Source organism: Pecten maximus, chromosome 7 (assembly GCF_902652985.1).
Source record: "Pecten maximus chromosome 7, xPecMax1.1, whole genome shotgun sequence".
Classification (NCBI taxonomy): Eukaryota; Metazoa; Mollusca; class Bivalvia; order Pectinida; family Pectinidae; genus Pecten; species Pecten maximus.
The window spans coordinates 1,501,540-1,522,599 of record NC_047021.1 but is presented as its reverse complement, the minus strand read 5'-3'; the positions used below and the strand labels follow the sequence as shown (position 1 = coordinate 1,522,599).

Here is a 21,060-nt window from a genome sequence, read left to right as displayed (position 1 = left end):
ATATAGTAATTAGTGCAGTACACACTGGTGTTGTATATAGTAATTAGTTGGGTACACACTGGTGTTGTATATAGTAATTAGTTTGGTAAACACTGGTGTTGTATATAGTAATTAGTTGGGTACACACTGGTGTTGTATATAGTAATTATTTGGATACACACTGGTGTTGTATATAGTAAATAGTTGGGTACACAATTGTGTTGTTTATAGTTATTAGTTGGGTACACACTGGTGTTGTATACAGTAATTAGTTGGGTACACACTGGTGTTGTATATAGTAATTAGTTGGGTACACACTGGTGTTGTATACAGTAATTAGTTGGGTACACACTGGTGTTGTATATAGTAATTAGTTGGGTACACACTGGTGTTGTATATAGTAATTAGTTGGATACACACTGGTGTTGTATATAGTAATTAGTTGGGTACACACTGGTGTTGTATAAAGTAATTAGTTGGGTACACACTGGTGTTGTATATAGTAATTAGTTGGGTACACACTGGTGTTGTATACAGTAATTAGTTGGGTACACACTGGTGTTGTATATATATAGTAATTAGTTGGGTACACACTGGTGTTGTATATATATAGTAATTAGTTGGGTACACACTGGTATTGTTTAGAGTAATTAGTTGGATGCATCTGTTTCAGTCTTGTGTATAATATCAAAGTAGCTATTTGTTCGTTGTAGGGACTTTTAAAACGTTGATCACAAGATTTATTAACTCTGTTATGAAGAGAAAGTCTTGTGTCACGTGTCATTAAGCTAAGACCTGCCCTAAAGTCTGAATATTTTAGAATTTCTTTTTCAGTCATCATGAGAAAAAGCTTCCGCCTTCTTTATGGTTGACTTTCTTTAATGTCAGTGACAAACCATTTAAGAACACATCATATTGTTCCTAAGTCTGAGGAAAGTACTTACGAGCTTAGTCTACTACTGGAAGCAGAACTATCTGTGAGTGAACCGAAGGAGTGAGGAGAGTCACTGGAGGTGGCATAGCCTCTCAGACTTCCTGTACTGGAGATCACCTGCCAACTGATGGAGAGGAAAATAATCTCACCACTACACATCTCTCACTTATAATTAATATCAGCTGTTACATGATGACGCTGAACTCAGAATCAGAATATGATTCATGAATATTAAAAAAAATCTATGATAATCTATTAAGGCATTTCTTAAACAAAACCAAAGAAAAAATGATTTCTCATTTCAAAAGTAGAATGAACTTTGTAATTTCTTTTTTTTTTTTAAGATTTCACAATCTATATAAATATTACGAGCATTAAGGGGAAAAAGAATGTTTAAATCTTTATCAAACTAAAAACACAGACCTGCCACACGCCGGAGAGCTGGCTCTACCAGAGTCGGTCAGATTCCGGACACTACTAGGGACGGCCACGGGACTAGACGAGGAACCAGAGGGGTGTGACACGTGGAAGTGGACGGCCCCCTCTACACCGGACCTTAAGGGTGCCGATCTGTGGTGTGGAGGCATCACTACAGTCGGACTCCTGTCAAACAAGGGCAGACAACTAGGGATGTCAAATTTATTTAGATCTAATACCTTTGTAGTATATTAGAAGATACAACTTATCTGATATCTTAGTCAGAGATGTTACAATTTGATTTATTCTATATATTAATTTTATTCTACATTTAAGAACTAGTTATAATGAGTTTAAATTTCCTTAACACTCTGAAGATTTATATATCATACTACCAATACTGTGAAATATCTTTGTTTACACTCTGGTTAAATTCCTGTTAATTTCCATCATGTCAATCTTAACTTGGGAACACTTGATACTTAGTGGAACATTACCTAGCTATATATATAACTGTACTACTTACGCCATGCCCGGTGTAAACGTGTCCTCCTCAGGGTTAAGGTTAAAGGTCGCCAGTGCATGGTCCTGACTAGAACTGCCTACACTACTAATACTGGTGTTGCTGCCACGGTAACTATGGCGACGAGGGTCAGTTTCTGTAATAATATAATAATAGTTTTCTGAAAATGGTGAAAATGACTTTGACTTCCAATTACTGATAATAATCATCATCTGATAATTTTCCTTTTTAAAAAGATACAAGACAATGGAAGCAACCTGCAGGTAGAAATTTTACAGATGAGTGACCCAGTTTAAAGCCATCATCACTATGGTCATAAATGTGTACTTATCCAGCCAAAGGTAACATATCTGACCAGTACCAGAAAAAAATGGATGACATTTTTACCTGGAAAAGGTTTGTACTGTTCTATGGCTATTTTCCACTACAATTTTATGACCATATTCCACTACAGTTCTATAATTATTTTCCAATACAGTTCTATGATTATTTTCGAATACAGTTCTATAATCATTTTTCACTACCATCGCTTCAATTCAGATTTTTCTCTGCCTATTTGATACAGGCTAGAGAGTACCTGTTAGTACTGGTGATCTGACCTACCTAGTAAAACACCCTCCATATTGCACTCGGAGTCTGTTCTGCTTGGCTTCCTAATGTTACTACAGGAACAGATAACACAGATATTACAGATTAGGTGAACATTTATAACATTTTACTTTGTCAATAAATAATATGACCAAGTACAATATACTTTTAATTAATGGAAAGATAAAGATCACTTTTAGCCTGGTATGTAAGATGTTTTCTCTTAGACTAGTATTATTATAATAGCATTATATCAATCATATTAGCTAATCTCTCATTGGAAAGAGGTCTGTATACTCTAATCAGATGTCAAAATATATTTCTCTGCACTAGTCTCTTTTCTATCAGATTTAAATTAATATACTCAGTCTGGTACATTGCAATTAGATCTCTGAAATATTTCAATCCACTTTAAACTCAAAGCTCATTCAAGGAAATTCAGATTAGAATATCTAATTCAACATATTGATTATATCCATCACTTAATTCTTATTTAAAAGTTCAATCATTTATCCTTTTTTAAACAAATTATTTGTGAGGATTTTTTTCTTCGTAACAGTATAAATTTTGTGTTACAGGAAAGAAGAATATAGAGTTATATGTCATGAATTTTGTAAATGTAGCATTTACCTTTTGTTGGAAACGGAGAATTCTTCTGATGATATATTAGTCAGGAAGTTAAAGCAGAAGAATAAAATCTGAAGAAGAAATTTTATAAATGTGTTTGTCAGTTTGTTGAATCTGATCTGTCTGCTAATTTCTTAACTTTTTCAACAGTATACATGATCTTACATAGTTTACCATGATGGAAATTTTCACAAAATATAGATTTATATCATTGACAAGTTTATTACTGTAATTACATTGTAAGATTAGCCTTAAGAGTAATTTTCAGAGTAAGGACACCTGTTATTAAGAATATTCATGAAATTATCAGTTTACCTCCTCTCCTTTGTTCACTCTATCTTGTAAGCTATGACTGAAAAAATCAAAATTCATAGTTATATGTCTATTGAATGACAATCCGACATCAAATTTTTAACTGTTACTGTGTAACATATAATCACTGAAAATAGTACCAAAAATATCATGATATATCCATTTATTCAATTCTGTTGTGTAACATTTCATTTTTTGTCTCAAATATTTGTTTTCAAATTTGTTCCTGCATATAATTTAATACATTAAAATCTGCTTGATATTCAATAAACCACAATATATTCTACACAACATTAGTGATGTTATTAATGTTCACTAGTAAGGGTGAAATGTTTTTCAAAGAAGATGAAAAGAAAAAGCTAGGTAAAGAGGTCCCTATATACTAAACCCAAACAATAAAAACAGAGATTTAATAAGAAAGAAAGTTAATTTACCCGAAGAGGTACCAATCATAGGCCAGAGTGAGGTAGAGTATCTCTGTGGGGTTGAGAGAGGCGTGAGCAACACCGTCCGCCCAGAGGGAGATCCGTAGAAGGGAGATAAACATAGGCGTTCGGTCCCAGCCTGATATACAGTGTACCAGTACCCCTGTGTCCCCTGTAACATACACAATACATTGATATACTGATTGACATTCCTTTGATATTACTGATCTCAGAGAATTATTACATTCTAACAGTAAAGGAAACCTCCCTTATGATGACTGCATGTTATGGTCATCGTATCTAAGGATGGGCTGATCATGACATTTCAGTTTGCACTCAGCTTATATAACGTGTCGCGTCGAGTAACTTGAGCATGCCTTGCCTAGGAATGGTCGTACTAAATATATACACACACCCTTACTGAGCAGAACTGACTAACAATGATTACAGATAAAAACTAGTGTAGAGAAAGGACAAAACGTCTCTACCTAAATCTACTCACTACTTATTTATTAAGCAACACTAAATATTAACTATCAATATATAAAGTATATAGGAGCATATAATGTCCAGCTTTCTTTGGGACCCAGTACTCTGAGTACTCAACACCGGACTACTATGCATGTACGCCTGCCCGCTCAAAGGGACATAACTCGCACAACATCGGCCAACACACGCACAACAGCTAGAAAAGCACCAGCTAGAAAGTAACAGCGTCTGCTCACTACAGCAGGGCCTGTATATCTCTATACTGAGGAGAGCCTGATTGAGGGAAAGCACTATGTCAGCTACGTCTACAGTCTGCTCATTCACTTCATTTCGTAGTATATACCGTACATAACCTACGCTGTTGCCTGGTCAGTAGTCAAAATCTGGTCCAACTGACATGCTAGCAGATGCCTTTATACGTATATATATATATACCCTCTGAAAACCGAAGGCAGCACTGTCTATGTTCCCGCCGGAACTTCCCGATACCATATCTCTGTCTCTACAATGTTTGAATGGTATGCGCGCTAATCACGCCATGCTGCAAGCTTATTATTGAAACCAAGGTTGTAGCAAAACACGGAAGTAAACAGGTATTGTAACATTATGAACTGTATAACTTATGTACAAATAAACAGCTGGATAGGTGAGAACGTGCTTGTCACACTTACAGACAAGTACACTTATCCAAACCTAAAAGTCGGTGGGTTGTTACAAATACTTTCATTCCAACACTGAATGTTCGTGCAAACTCACCAGTAAAAAGTATTCTACATCGTGTGACATGACCTGATAAATCAGTTCTTACTTCTGATTAAATACAATGAAGTGCTAGCTATGTAATTAGTACATACTTGGTAGTTAATGTAATTACATATTAGGTAGTTACCTTCAATCAAGATATGAAGCAGCAGTTTTAGGTAGTTCTGTGTAAGACGGACTAAGTCCCAACTCTGAAACACAAAATTACATCTCAAAACAACATTGTTATAAAATGGACATGTAACTTTGAAATATTTCATTTTTATCTTTCATTAAGGCATAATTAAAAATTGTTGCACACTTTTAAATTTAAACAAATTGATTTTACTTTGAAGTTAGAATTTTACAAGACAATTAAGTACAAAGTTTTAAGTAGTTCTAAAGCTGGAGATCCCTCCACCTACAGTCTATGGACCATATAATGATGAATGGTTACACAACTCAAGTTCGTTAAATTAATTTTAGCTACAAAAGACCTAAATTTCAGTGAGTGTTTTATCACAAGTTTGAAATTTCTGAAAATTAATTGACAAGTTCATGCTATATCCAACAAACACGAGTAGTATGACTTGTTTTACCACAATAGTTCAGTTCAGTTCAGTTCATTTTATTCCGTAGGCCTTTCGGCCCATAGGTGAAAATGACAACATGTGATAACATATCAATTAATAAATTATACAAGTAAAAAGGAGAGTGACCAACATAATATCATATTATGGTGCAATGACATGTAATTTCATAAATTCATTTTACATTTTACATGAAACGATAATTCGAAAAAAAAAAATATACATGTATCTTTCAAAATGGTTTTATATATCATGCTTATCAAGATATAGAGGATAATAACCAAGATAATATCTATATATATATAATACGTATATGATCAATAGTTTTCAATTACGCCTTTTTGATGCTAGGTAAAGATATTTACCTAAATTGGACAATTCTCAATTCAATAATAATTTTAATTTATATGTGTCACAAACAGTGAGATTAACATGATTTCAATACACATGCTTGAAGACATATTCAAATAACTAAGAATTTTATTATAGCAGTGATATTACATGTAAAACTAATACTAACTTATAGTCAAAAGTTAGGTTTTAATAAATATTTTCATATCATTTTAAAATATATTTAGTCAGGAACAGCATGTGGTATATGGAAAACTTGTGGTAAATATAATTATATATTGTTGAAATTTTAATTACCTCATCCATCAAATAAAAGTCATATACTATAATGTGTCTAAGTGGCTCAGTGCCATCTGCTTTCCTCCAAAAAAGTCACCTATAATCATTGTCACTGTCAGAGATCAAGACCCAAGGTCTGGGATGTTTCTGTGAGGCTGGCCTGTTATCAGTGTTATGTTAAATGTGTCACTGTTAAGGGGACTTCTAAATAATAAAAAAATGTATTCTGTGTAACACATCTTGTTTATAGTAACAGAAATGTATTCTGTGTAACAGATATTGTTTATAGTAACAGAAATGTATTCTGTGTAACAGATATTGTTTATAGTAACAGAAATGTATTCTGTGTAACAGATATTGTTTATAGTAACAGAAATGTATTCTGTGTAACACATCTTGTTTATAGTAACAGAAATGTATTCTGTGTAACACATCTTGTTTATAGTAACAGAAATGCATTCTGTGTAACAGATATTGTTTATAGTCAGAAATGTATTCTGTGTAACATATATTGTTTATAGTAACAGGTATTGTTTATAGTAACAGAAATGTATTCTGTGTAACAGATATTGTTTATAGTAACAGAATTGTATTCTGTGTAACAGATATTGTTTATAGTAACAGAAATGTATTCTGTGTAACAGATATTGTTTATAGTAACAGAATTGTATTCTGTGTCACAGATATTATTTATAGTAACAGAATTGTATTCTGTGTAACAGATATTGTTTATAGTAATAGAATTGTATTCTGTGTAACAGGTATTGTTTATAGTAACAGAATTGTATTCTGTGTAACAGGTATTGTTTATAGTAACAGAATTGTATTCTGTGTAACAGATATTGTTTATAGTAACAGAATTGTATACTGTGTAACAGGTATTGTTTATAGTAACAGAATTGTATTCTGTGTAACAGATATTGTTTATAGTAACAGAAATGTATTATGTGTAACAGATATTGTTTATAGTAAAAGAAATGTATTCTGTGTAACAGATATTGTTTATAGTAACAGATATTGTTTATAGTAACAGATATTGTATTCTGTGTAACAGATATTGTTTATAGCAACAGAAATGTATTCTGTGTAACAGGTATTGTTTATAGTAACAGAAATGTATTCTGTGTAACAGATATTGTTTATAGTAACAGAATTGTATTCTGTGTAACAGATATTGTTTATAGTAACAGAATTGTATTCTGTGTAACAGGTATTGTTTATAGTAACAGAAATGTATTCTGTGTAACAGATATTGTTTATAGTAACAGAATTGTATTCTGTGTAACAGATATTAGTTATAGTAACAGAAATGTATTCTGTGTAACAGATATTGTTTATAGTAACAGATATTGTTTATAGTAACAGAATTGTATTCTGTGTAACAGATATTGTTTATAGTAACAGAATTGTATTCTGTGTAACAGATATTGTTTATAGTAACAGAATTGTATTCTGTGTAACAGATATTGTTTATAGTAACAGAATTGTATTCTGTGTAACATATATTGTTTATAGTAACAAAAATGTATTCTGTGAAACAGATATTGTTTATAGTAACAGAAATGTATTCTGTGTAACAGATATTGTTTATAGTAACAGATATTGTTTATAGTAACAGATATTGTTTATAGTAACAGATATTGTTTATAGCAACAGAAATGTATTCTGTGTAACAGATATTGTTTATAGTAACAGATATTGTTTATAGTAACAGATATTGTTTATAGTAACAGATATTGTTTATAGTAACAGATATTGTTTATAGCAACAGAAATGTATTCTGTGTAACAGGTATTGTTTATAGTAACAGGTATTGTTTATAGTAACAGAAATGTATTCTGTGTAACAGATATTGTTTATAGTAACAGAAATGTATTCTGTGTAACAGATATTGTTTATAGTCAGAAATGTATTCTGTGTAACAGATATTGTTTATAGTCAGAAATGTATTATGTGTAACAGATATTGTTTATAGTAACAGAATTGTATTCTGTGTAACAGATATTGTTTATAGTAACAGATATTGTTTATAGTCAGAAATGTATTCTGTGTAACAGATATTGTTTATAGTAACAGAATTGTATTCTGTATAACAGATATTGTTTATAGCAACAGAATTGTATTCTGTGTAACAGGTATTGTTTATAGTAACAGGTATTGTTTATAGTAACAGAAATGTATTCTGTGTAACAGATATTGTTTATAGTAACAGAAATGTATTCTGTGTAACAGATATTGTTTATAGTCAGAAATGTATTATGTGTAACAGGTATTGTTTATAGTAACAGGTATTGTTTATAGTAACAGAAATGTATTCTGTGTAACAGATATTGTTTATAGTAACAGAAATGTATTCTGTGTAACAGATATTGTTTATAGTAACAGATATTGTTTATAGTAACATATATTGTTTATAGTCAGAAATGTATTATGTGTAACAGATATTGTTTATAGCAACAGAAATGTATTCTGTGTAACAGATATTGTTTATAGTAACAGAAATGTATTCTGTGTAACAGGTATTGTTTATAGTAACAGAAATGTATTCTGTGTAACAGGTATTGTTTATAGTAACAGAAATGTATTCCGTGTAACACATATTGTTTATAGTAACAGAAATGTATTCTGTGTAACATATATTGTTTCAATAAGTCTCAGAACAGTTGGGGAGAACAAAGCAGTTTCGGACATCATGACAGATTCAGTTTCAGTTGCATTTTGTTTATGTAAGCCATGATCTGAACACAACGGTATTGATGACATTGATGTGATTCCTGAGGACATAAATCACAGCCAATCAAAGACCTAGAGCAGAATAACACAGTATGTTGTGGTAGAAATAGAGTTGTCTCCCATGGGTGTCCCTCCTGGCCATACAAACTGTAATGAGGTGATGGTATTGTATTGGTGACCTACCCTGTAGATACAAACTGTAATGAGGTGACGGTATTGTATTGGTGACCTACACTGTAGATACAAACTGTAATGAGGTGATGGTATTGTATTGGTGACCTACCCTGTAGATACAAACTGTAATGAGGTGATGGTATTGTATTGGTGACCTACCCTGTAGATACAAACTGTAATGAGGTGACAGTATTGTATTGGTGACCTACCCTGTAGATACAAACTGTAATGAGGTCATGGTATTGTATTGGTGACCTACCCTGTAGATACAAACTGTAATGAGGTCATGGTATGGTAACACTGTAGATACAAACTGTAAGGAGGTGATGGTATTGTATTGGTGACCTACCCTGTATATACAAACTGTAATGAGGTGATGGTATTGTATTGGTGACCTACCCTGTAGATACAAACTGTAAGGAGGTGATGGTATTGTAACACTGTAGATACAAACTGTAATGAGGTGATGGTATTGTATTGGTGACCTATACCCTGTAGATACAAACTGTAATGAAGTGATGGTATTGTATTGGTGACCTACCCTGTAGATACAAACTGTAACTAGAACACTGACACGTCAGAAAGGGCCCCGCTATGTGTCTGACCCTTCAGGGTAAATGTAATAATTATTGTCAGTGTTTTGCCTGCCTATATAAATGGGTGCGCCAAACGACCCCATTCTCAATGCGTTTTAGCCTGATTTTTTCCCAAAATCAACTCGAAAATTCCCAATAATTTCAACCAATCAGAAACCTCCATTTGTTACCATGGCAACAGATGGTTTCATAAGTGGTACCATTGTGTTTGGCTTCCCTAAAACCACTATGTACCAATTTTCACCGAAATCGAACAATATAGAAATTTCAACCAATCAGAAACCTCCATTTGTTACCATGGCAACAGACGGTTTTGTAAGTGGTACCAATTTTCACCGAAATCCTTCAACTCTTGTCAATAATTTGACGCAAAAGAAAAAAACGGACAGACGGACGGACAGACAGACAGACAACCTGATTACTATAGGGCACCACATCTTCGATGCGGGGCCCTAATAAACCAGGTTATTTATTAAACAAAATTACAGTTAACCTGGTTATTGCTACAAATTAAAATCAATCAGGTTATAAGATTAACCAGGTTATAAGTACAAACTTCAATGGGAAATTTATATAATTAACCAGGTTATTAGTACAAACTACAATAAGTTATATAATATTATATTCAACTTAGGTTATTAGTATAGGAGCAGTTGATGGTGATATCACGTCGGAAAACTAAGTAAGCACAAACATTTCATATTATTAGATGATTTGTGCTGAATAAAGCCTTTTGAATAATGATAGGATTACATTCCTTTTCTAAAAAAAAAAGTAAATGACAATTTTAGACCTTTTAAATCCTTCAAACGAATTTAAATTGTTGAAGCAATCAAAGTTTCCAATTGAGAACAAGATCATTCATTGATAAGAAAATGTCAAAATTGTTTTGACTGCTAAAATCCAAAAGGGTCGATTACCTGGCATTTTGAAGCCGACCCAGGATGACCTTGACCGTTGACCTTTGAACTTGTGACCTTGAACTATGAGTTTGATCATTCTGTCAGTTAACTCTTGGTTTATTTCTTGACAACTTTGCATAATCGAATAGTGAACAGTTAAAAACAACAAAGATCCAGTATTTTCATGTTAATGTTAAAATCCAATATGGCCGCCTAACAGCCATTTTGAATCCGATTTGCATGAAATACTACACATCTGATCTAGGATGCATGAGGAATCATCAGTTCCAATTTGATACAAATCCTTCATCTCCTTCAATCATTTTTGTGCATAAGAAAAAAAACGGACAGACGGACGGACAGACAGACGGACGGACGGACAGACGGACAGACAGACAACCTGATTACTATAGGGCACCCGCATCTCTCGATGCGGGGCCCTAATGAGGTGATGGTATTGTATTGGTGACCTACCCTGTAGATACAAACTGTAATGAGGTGATGGTATTGTATTGGTGACCTACCCTGTAGATACAAACTGTAATGAGGTGATGGTATTGTATTGGTGGCCTACCCTGTAGATACAAACTGTAATGAGGTGATGGTATTGTATTGGTGACCTACCCTGTACGTACAAACTGTAATGAGGTGATGGTATTGTATTGGTGACCTACCCTGTAGATACAAACTGTAATGAGGTGATGGTATTGTATTGGTGACCTACCCTGTAGATACAAACTGTAATGAGGTGATGGTATTGTATTGGTGACCTACCCTGTACGTACAAACTGTAATGAGGTGATGGTATTGTATTGGTGACCTACCCTGTAGATACAAACTGTAATGAGGTGATGGTATTGTATTGGTGACCTACCCTGTAGATACAAACTGTAATGAGGTGATGGTATTGTATTGGTGACCTACCCTGTAGATACAAACTGTAATGAGGTGATGGTATTGTAACACTGTAGATACAAACTGTAATGAGGTGATGGTATTGTATTGGTGACCTACCCTGTAGATACAAACTGTAATGAGGTGATGGTATTGTATTGGTGACCTACCCTGTAGATACAAACTGTAATGAGGTGATGGTATTGTATTGGTGACCTACCCTGTAGATACAAACTGTAATGAGGTGATGGTATTGTATTGGTGACCTACCCGGTACTTTCTCCAGTCTATCCCCACCTGTGATAACAGAGGGTCATCAGGGATGTCCAGCACGGCGTCCACATAGTTCTGTCAACACCAACATTATAGAACAGGTTATCTATTTATCATCTCAATTTTGTTATTCTCATTATTTAAATGGATGTAAATTAGATAGAGGCAAGCTATCAAATATGACCTATGACTGAATATAAATATGACCTCTGACTGAATTATATTCTAAGTACAGTCAGTTATTGTATAAAAAAAAGAATGAAAAAGAAAATATCAAATTCAACAAATAAGAACAACAAAAATATCTAGTTGAAGTGAATAGATTATAATTTATCAAACAATAGTTTATATTTAGTGATCTCTACAACTGCCATCTAAACTTTCCTATCTTTATACTAAATAATAGTTTTCTACTAATTAATAAAAATTCTAATTGATCAAGTGACGTCAATGACTCCCAACTCTACCTATTAACTGCCATACCTGACTCCAGTCGAATGTCATTGTCTCTCCCAGGTAAGAGTTATCTTTCCATTCCTTGAAGAATTCACAACCTATAAGATATTAAGTATTTCCCAGTAACAAGATAGTATGAGTTAATTATATTTTTCAGTTTTATGGGGTTTTTTAATTAAACTTTTGACACTAAACCTGACATTTGTATAGTTGAATTGATAACCAGCATGTGTATATGAATGACATTAGTGTAATTACAGTACTTAAAACCATTTTGCATATTTTATCAAAAAATAACAATAAATAATAATAGCTAGTTCTTCCAACAACATGCATGATATCTATCTTGTAGGTATCTATTCAGGTAGGTGTCTACTCGGGCAGGTGTCTACTTGGGTAGGTGTCTACTTGAGTAGGTGTCTACTTGAGTAGGTGTCTACATTAGTAGGTGTCTACTTGAGTAGGTGTCTACTTGAGTAGGTGTCTACATTAGTAGGTGTCTACTTGAGTAGGTGTCTACTTGGGTAGGTGTCTACTTGGGTAGGTGTTTACTCAGGTAGGTGTCTACTCAGGCAGGTGTCTATTCGGGTAGGTGTCTACTTGAGTAGGTGTCTACTTGAGTAGGTGTCTACTTGGGTAGGTGTTTACTCAGGTAGGTGTCTACTCAGGCAGGTGTCTATTCGGGTAGGTGTCTACTTGGGTATGTGTCTACTTGAGTAGGTGTCTACATTAGTAGGTGTCTACTTGGGTAGGTGTCTACTTGAGTAGGTGTCTACATTAGTAGGTGTCTACTTGAGTAGGTGTCTACTTGAGTAGGTGTCTACTTGGGTAGGTGTTTACTCAGGTAGGTGTCTACTCAGGCAGGTGTCTACTCAGGTAGGTGTCTATTCGGGTAGGTGTTTACTTGTTAGGTGTCTACTTGGGTAGGTGTCTACTTGGGTAGGTGTCTACTTGTTAGGTGTCTACTTGTTAGGTGTCTACTTGAGTAGGTGTCTACTCTGGTAGGTGTTTACTTGGGTAGGTGTCTTCTCAGGTAGGTGTCTACTTGGGTAGGTGTTTTCTTGAGTAGGTGTCTACTCAGGCAGGTGTCTACTTGTTAGGTGACTACTTGGTTAGGTGTCTACTTGGGTAGGTGTCTACTTGGTTAGGTGTCTACTTGGGTAGGTGTCTACTCAGGTAGGTGTCTACTCAGGCAGGTGTCTACTCGGGTAGGTGTCTACTCGGGTAGGTGTCTACTTGGGTAGGTGTCTACTTGGGTAGGTATCTACTTGGGTAGGTCTCTACTTGGGTAGGTGTCTACTCAGGTAGGTGTCTACTCAGGCAGGTGTCTACTCAGGTAGGTGTCTACTCGGGTAGGTGTCTACTTGTTAGGTGACTACTTGGGTAGGTGTCTACTTGGGTAGGTGTCTACTCAGGTAGGTGTCTACTCAGGTAGGTGTCTACTCAGGCAGGTGTCTACTCATGTAGGTGTCTACTCGGGTAGGTGTCTACTCAGGTAGGTGTCTACTTGGGTAGGTGTTTACTCAGGTAGGTGTCTACTTAGGCAGGTGTCTACTCAGGCAGGTGTCTACTCATGTAGGTGTCTACTTGGGTAGGTGTCTACTCAGGTAGGTGTCTACTTGTTAGGTGTCTACTTTGGTAGGTGTCTACTTGGGTAGGTGTTTACTCAGGTGAGTGACTACTCGGGTAGGTGTCTACTTGGGTAGGTGTCTACTTGGGTAGGTGTCTACTTGGGTAGGCGTCTACTCAGGTAGGTATCTACTCAGGTAGGTGTCTACTCAGACACCCTATTATATAACTGAGTATAAGATTAAATGTAACAGATACAAACCTGGATATGGAATTGACAATATACAAAAATCTGCATATCTGTTTTCTTTATCTACTTTTTCAGAAGATGTGATGCTGTAAATAAATTAAATTAGTCCTGATGAATTATGTAAACAATGCGTGGGCTATTCCATAATTATCTGCGTAGGAGGGGTGTGGGAGGGCAGGGTAAATCACCATTTTTTAGATTTCCTAAAATATTACCAAGTGTACGTTTTATTATTTGATTGTTGGTAGGGCCTCCCAATTCTCCCACACAAATAATTATGAAACAGCCCTCCCTTCCTTACAACTAAAACAACACATTTTTATATGGCATTAAGATTATCATAATAATCAATTGCTATAATTGTAGAATATGAATTTAAGGCCAAATTAACTTGTTTTCAGCAAATCTGTTGAAAATACCTATAATCAAAATAATTTCTTAATTATATATTTGTGACAAAAGTACATGCATAAACCAAATTGAAAAAAAGGTCTCACTTTAAACCAAATTTGACTTTTTTCTTCTCAACCATGAGGTCACATATGTAGCCGACTGAGAACTCTTTGAGAAGTTTGATGTCCTGTCCTCTATAGCGGTCAATCATCTGCATCTCACCCGAGCTGGGCGTGGGCCCCGGAGTCGGCATGTTGGGTGAGGCCTCACTTCCTGTTACAGTAAAGAGAGAATTATTCAGCGGTATAGGGAACCTCGAGCTCCTAGTCACAGTATAGGAAACCTCGAGCTCCTAGTCAATGTCACAGCAGTATAGGGAACCTCGAGCTCCTAGTCAATGTCACAGCAGTATAGTAAACCTCGAGCTCCTAGTCAATGTCACAGCGGTATAGGGAACCTCGAGCTCCTAGTCAATGTCACAGCAGTATAGGGAACCTCGAGCTCCTAGTCAATGTCACGGCGGTATAGGGAACCTCGAGCTCCTAGTCAATGTCACGGCGGTATAGGGAACCTCGAGCTCCTAGTCAATGTCACGGCGGTATAGGGAACCTTGAGCTCCTAGTCAATGTCACGGCGGTATAGGGAACCTCGAGCTCCTAGTCAATGTCACAGTAGTATAGGGAACCTTGAGCTCCTAGTCAATGTCACGGCGGTATAGGGAACCTCGAGCTCCTAGTCAATGTCACGGCGGTATAGGAAACCTCGAGCTCCTAGTCAATGTCACGGCGGTATAGGAAACCTCGAGCTCCTAGTCAATGTCACAGCGGTATAGGAAACCTCGAGCTCCTAGTCAATGTTACGGCGGTATAGGGAACCTCGAGCTCCTAGTCAATGTCACAGCAGTATAGGGAACCTCGAGCTCCTAGTCAATGTCACAGCAGTATAGGAAACCTCGAGCTCCTAGTCAATGTCACGGCGGTATAGGGAACCTCGAGCTCCTAGTCAATGTCACAGCAGTATAGGGAACCTCGAGCTCCTAATCAATGTCACGGCGGTATAGGGAACCTCGAGCTCCTAGTCAATGTCACGGCGGTATAGGGAACCTCGAGCTCCTAGTCAATGTCACGGCGGTATAGGGAACCTCGAGCTCCTAGTCAATGTCACAGCAGTATAGGAAACCTCGAGCTCCTAGTCAATGTCACGGCGGTATAGGAAACCTCGAGCTCCTAGTCAATGTCACAGCAGTATAGGAAACCTCGAGCTCCTAGTCAATGTCACAGCGGTATAGGGAACCTCGAGCTCCTAGTCAATGTCACGGCGGTATAGGAAACCTCGAGCTCCTAGTCAATGTCACAGCAGTATAGGGAACCTCGAGCTCCTAGTCAATGTCACAGCAGTATAGGGAACCTCGAGCTCCTAGCCAATGTCACAGCGGTATAGGGAACCTCGAGCTCCTAGTCAATGTCACAGCGGTGTAGGGAACCTCGAGCTCCTAGCCAATGTCACAGCAGTATAGGGAACCTCGAGCTCCTAGTCAATGTCACAGCAGTATAGGGAACCTCGAGCTCCTAGTCAATGTCACAGCAGTATAGGGAACCTCGAGCTCCTAGTCAATGTCACAGCAGTATAGGGAACCTCGAGCTCCTAGTCAATGTCACAGCAGTATAGGAAACCTCGAGCTCCTAGTCAATGTCACGGTGGTATAGGGAACCTCGAGCTCCTAGTCAATGTCACAGCAGTATAGGAAACCTCGAGCTCCTAGTCAATGTCACGGCAGTATAGGGAACCTCGAGCTCCTAGTCAATGTCACAGCAGTATAGGAAACCTCGAGCTCCTAGTCAATGTCACAGCAGTATAGGAAACCTCAAGCTCCTAGTCAATGTCACGGTGGTATAGGGAACCTCCAGCTCCTAGTCAATGTCACAGCAGTATAGGAAACCTCGAGCTCCTAGTCAATGTCACGGCAGTATAGGGAACCTCGAGCTCCTAGTCAATGTCACAGCAGTATAGGAAACCTCGAGCTCCTAGTCAATGTCACAGCAGTATAGGAAACCTCAAGCTCCTAGTCAATGTCACGGCGGTATAGGGAACTTCGAGCTCCTAGTTAATGTCACGGCGGTATAGGAAACCTCGAGCTCCTAGTCAATGTCACGGCGGTATAGGGAACCTCGAGCTCCTAGTCAATGTCACAGCGGTATAGGGAACCTCGAGCTCCTAGTCAATGTCACAGCAGTATAGGAAACCTCGAGCTCCTAGTCAATGTCACGGCGGTATAGGAAACCTCGAGCTCCTAGTCAATGTCACGGCGGTATAGGAAACATCGAGCTCCTAGTCAATGTCACAGCGGTATAGGGAACCTCGAGCTCCTAGTCAATGTCACAGCGGTATAGGGAACCTCGAGCTCCTAGTCAATGTCACAGCAGTATAGGGAACCTCGAACTCCCAGTCAATGTCACGGCGGTATAGGGAACCTCGAGCTCCTAGTCAATGTCAAGGTCAATGTCAGGGTCAATGTCAGGGTCAATGTTAAGGTATCATTTACCATCATCCACCACTAACAAATTAAAAGTACACATTTTTAGCTAATCAATTATGTTCATTAACATATCTGCCCCCATTTTATTTATATATGTATGGGATCGATTGTATATGTGGGACTGTTACATTAAGTACCGTAAAAACTTGTGTAAATTGTGCACCAGTATAATTTACGCAGATACTTTTTTCGGTAAAAATGCTGAATAATACTTCTACCAGTATATTTTTGCGCAACCACATTTTTTTTTAAATCTGATGTCCAGGACGCCAGAGACGTCTCCGAGAAGGGTATGAAATCGGTACTTCAGACAAATTTTTTTTTTTTAAGTTGATCTCAATTTTTGCAATAATGTTTTAAACAAATATTATACAAATATAATGAATTGATTATTTTTATTTACAGGTTAAATATTACCAAAGAAGAAAATAATGATACAAGATGTGTTTCGTTGTTTGTTTTCATTGTCAGATCACACATCAATAATCTTGTATTCTTTGTCAATTTATAAAATAATAAAGTAATCAGCAGTGTTGTAGTACGTACTACGACTCAAGGTACTTATCTGGGTTAGAAAGGGAAGACAAAACGACACAATAAAGAAAGGTAACTACACAGTAACAGTATGGTATTACCTGGAGGACCAGAAAACAGAAAGTCCAGCCCCTGTCGACCATACATCTCCGCTCCACTGGACAGGGTGGCTGACCTACATACATGCTGAAACACATCATACAGTGATCTTAGTATAAGTTGATACACAGATGACAGATGACATCAATATATATATATATGGGAGTGGGCATATTCACTTTTCAAAACAGACATACATGAATTGTGAAAAGAATATTTTAATTTGATACTTTTCTCAAAATCTATATTCCTCCAAGTGGTAAATGTGAATCATTCCAAATCTGGAAGTGCATCAGTTGACAGGTATAGATTGCTTAGATACATCTCTCACAATAATATTAATACAAGTTAATAATGGAATATTTATAATCAATGATAGATTACATTACGATAAGGCCTTCCATCATTTGCCTAGTGTATCATTATTAAATATACATGATTCTGGAGTCCATATAACATAAACCGCAGGCAGAGAGTAGTATTTATAATTACTATGGAGACCTCCAGCACACCAACAACAAGAGGCCCAAGGGCCTGAACTGTCATCTGACTTCAACAGGCCCTTTTTAAGTGCTATGTTGTCTGACCTAAGTACAATATTGTAACATACATACTAAGTGGCAGTATAGTTGTACTGACAACAACTGGAATTGTGCAATACTGTATGATGGCCATGGGGGCCAGCTTGGGATTACTGAGCAACCAGAAAAAAAAACACCTGGTCAGAACCATCTTAGCATCAATTTAGGCAAGTTTGGAATCCAACTGGTGGAGTTTAAGAAGAAGTTTGAAATATGTGGGTTTTGTTTTCTTTTTCGAAATGACGTTAATTGCAGGCATAAATTGGATTTTAGTCCAAACTGAAAAATAACAACACCTGGCTAAGATCATCTCAGGGTCAATTCAGGAAAGTCAGAGCTGAATCCCACAAGTGGAACTTAAAAAGTTCAAAATAGGTACAGGTGTCGCTCAGGAAAACCATATAATTACGCAATCATGTTACAAATGGCAGCTGTATCTGAAGTGTCAAAATCTTAAACAAGCTGAAAGATCTCAAACAAGCCGAAAGATCTCAAACAAGTCGAAAGATCTTAAACAAGCCAAAAGAATACATATTGGCAGCTTCCCTTCATTAACACCTCCACAAATTTCCATCTCAATACCACCTGTGGAACTGGAGAAGCTGTTTAAAATGTGTTTTTCAAGATCGTACGTGGTCATCTTTGATTTTCAGACCGAACCGAAAAATAATACCATTTGGTCAGGACCATGGTAGAATCATTTCAAGAATGTTTGAGCTGAATCTCACTGATGGAAATTTTAAATAAGTGTTATTCAGGAAAACCGAGATTGCAAGTTCCACTGTGAAAAAACAGTTGCTGTAGCTGCAGTGTCAAAGTTTTAACCAACTGGAAAAATAACACCACTCAGTTGGCTTCCTTTCCTTATCCACACAGATTTTCTGTTCAGTGGAACCAGTGGAACTAGTGAAGAAGTTTAAAATGCATTTTTCAAGTTGGTGACAATCTTTAATTTTAGACCAACCAGAAAAATAACAACACTTGGTCAGGACCATCTGAGGATCATTTCAGGAAAGTTAGAGATGAATGCCACTGTTGGAACTTAAGAAGAAGTTTAAGCTAAGATCAGAGTTGTTCAGGAAAACCATGATTGCACAATCAAGTTACAAAATGGCCACTGTGGTTGCAATGTCAAAGTTTATGAGAGTGAAAAATAACAACACTTCTCTTCCTTAACATCCTTAACCATCTCAGGATCATTTCAGGTAAGCTACAGCTAAGTTCCACAGGTGGAACTTGAGAAGAAGTTTGAAATGTGAAAAAGTTACGCAAGGTGTATGGCATATGGCAGACCTATCTGGTCTGGTGACCTACATACAATCATCTTTAATTCCTGTTGACCAGGAACTCATCACTGTAGGAATTTTGTTTTCCAACATGTATGATAAAAGTAAAATAATAAAGTATACCTTTCCTTCGCAAAGAATGACTGGCACTGCAAATCTTGACCGACATCTAGCATACCGTGCCTGTTTCACAAGGTCTCTAAGTTTTTCTATGTCATAGATGCTCTGCACACTGTAATTATAAAAGTATCTTAATCTAACAGATCTCACAGCCAGCATTTGGCAACATTTTGAAGCATTTTGCGATTTCCTGGAGCATTATGCATAATTAATAGATTCCGGTATTAGCAGTGGTAGATACAAGTCACAGTGGTAGGTACAAGTCACAGTGGTAGATACAAGTCACAGTGGTAGGTACAAGTCACAGTGGTAGGTACAAGTCACAGTGGTAGGTACAAGTCACAGTGGTAGGTACAAGTCACAGTGGTAGGTACAAGTCACAGTGGTAGATACAAGTCGTAGTGGTAGGTACAAGTCACAGTGGTAAGTACAAGTCGCAGTGGTAGGTACAAGTCACAGTGGTAGATACAAGTCGTAGTGGTAGATACAAGTCACAGTGGTAGGTACAAGTCACAGTGGTAGATACAAGTCGTAGTGGTAGGTACAAGTCGCAGTGGTAGGTACAAGTCGTAGTGGTAGATACAAGTCACAGTGGTAGGCACAAGTCACAGTGGTAGATACAAGTCACAGTGGTAGGTACAAGTCACAGTGGTAGATACAAGTCGCAGTGGTAGGTACAAGTCACAGTGGTAGATACAGTTGAGTGTAGACTAAAGGTTACACCCAAGTGCACTCCGAGTGCACTCCGTTTGGACTCCAGGTAAACTTGGAGTGCACTCCAAGTGGGCTCCGAGTCTACCTGGAGTCCTATAAGACACCATGCCTACCCCAGTTCTATGATCAGACTATATATATATATATTAATACTTTGATGCTTTTAATATAATTTACATATAAATAAATAGATTTTTACAAATTACTTTTGTTCTGTCAATATTACTATTAACATTTGTTTAGTCTACTAGGAATATTTCTTTTATTGTTAATACATGGTAATAATGCCTTCATGTTAAATTTATATTTATTAAGATCCAAAGACAGTTATACAATTTATGCTATAATCAGGTTTCTATGAAAGTTAATTGCTTATTATTTCATATTTCATTAAGATGTAAGTAAATTGTATTTCATTTTATTAAGGAATTGAAAATTATTTCAATTAGAATATTTATTACTGTACATATATCATGACTGTAAAGGAAGTTTAGATAATATATATATATTATGTTATTGAAAGTTTACAGTATTTAATGAATTATGTGTTTTTTAATAAGACATTCTCTACATACATGTACTCAATTCCGGCAAGTAATTATAAAATAAACAATCATTTTAGTTTCATTAGAAAAATATACATTTACAACTGTACATATTTACGAGCATTACCTAGTTAAATTAATGTTCTGACA

The 21,060-nt window shown here is 36.4% G+C and overlaps 1 protein-coding gene across 2 annotated transcripts in view; it reads right to left on the bottom strand.

Moving 5' to 3' along the window:
- LOC117331285 (myotubularin-related protein 14-like) overlaps nt 1–21,060 on the bottom strand; it is a 34,302-nt gene that overhangs the window by 8,744 nt on the left and 4,498 nt on the right. For both annotated transcript variants that reach the window (XR_004533456.1, XM_033889897.1), the window contains exons 4-17: nt 19,655–19,763; nt 17,667–17,751; nt 14,600–14,768; nt 14,115–14,188; nt 12,311–12,381; nt 11,825–11,902; nt 5,184–5,247; nt 3,815–3,977; nt 3,384–3,420; nt 3,072–3,139; nt 2,457–2,515; nt 1,857–1,989; nt 1,337–1,516; nt 924–1,037 (exon numbers count right to left, since the gene is read on the bottom strand). Coding sequence is in view for 1 of the 2 variants with exons in the window: in XM_033889897.1 (XP_033745788.1) it covers nt 924–1,037; nt 1,337–1,516; nt 1,857–1,989; nt 2,457–2,515; nt 3,072–3,139; nt 3,384–3,420; nt 3,815–3,977; nt 5,184–5,247; nt 11,825–11,902; nt 12,311–12,381; nt 14,115–14,188; nt 14,600–14,768; nt 17,667–17,751; nt 19,655–19,763 (1,404 nt within the window). In the remaining variant the exon portion in view is untranslated. The remainder of the gene's footprint in view (nt 1–923; nt 1,038–1,336; nt 1,517–1,856; nt 1,990–2,456; nt 2,516–3,071; nt 3,140–3,383; nt 3,421–3,814; nt 3,978–5,183; nt 5,248–11,824; nt 11,903–12,310; nt 12,382–14,114; nt 14,189–14,599; nt 14,769–17,666; nt 17,752–19,654; nt 19,764–21,060) is intronic.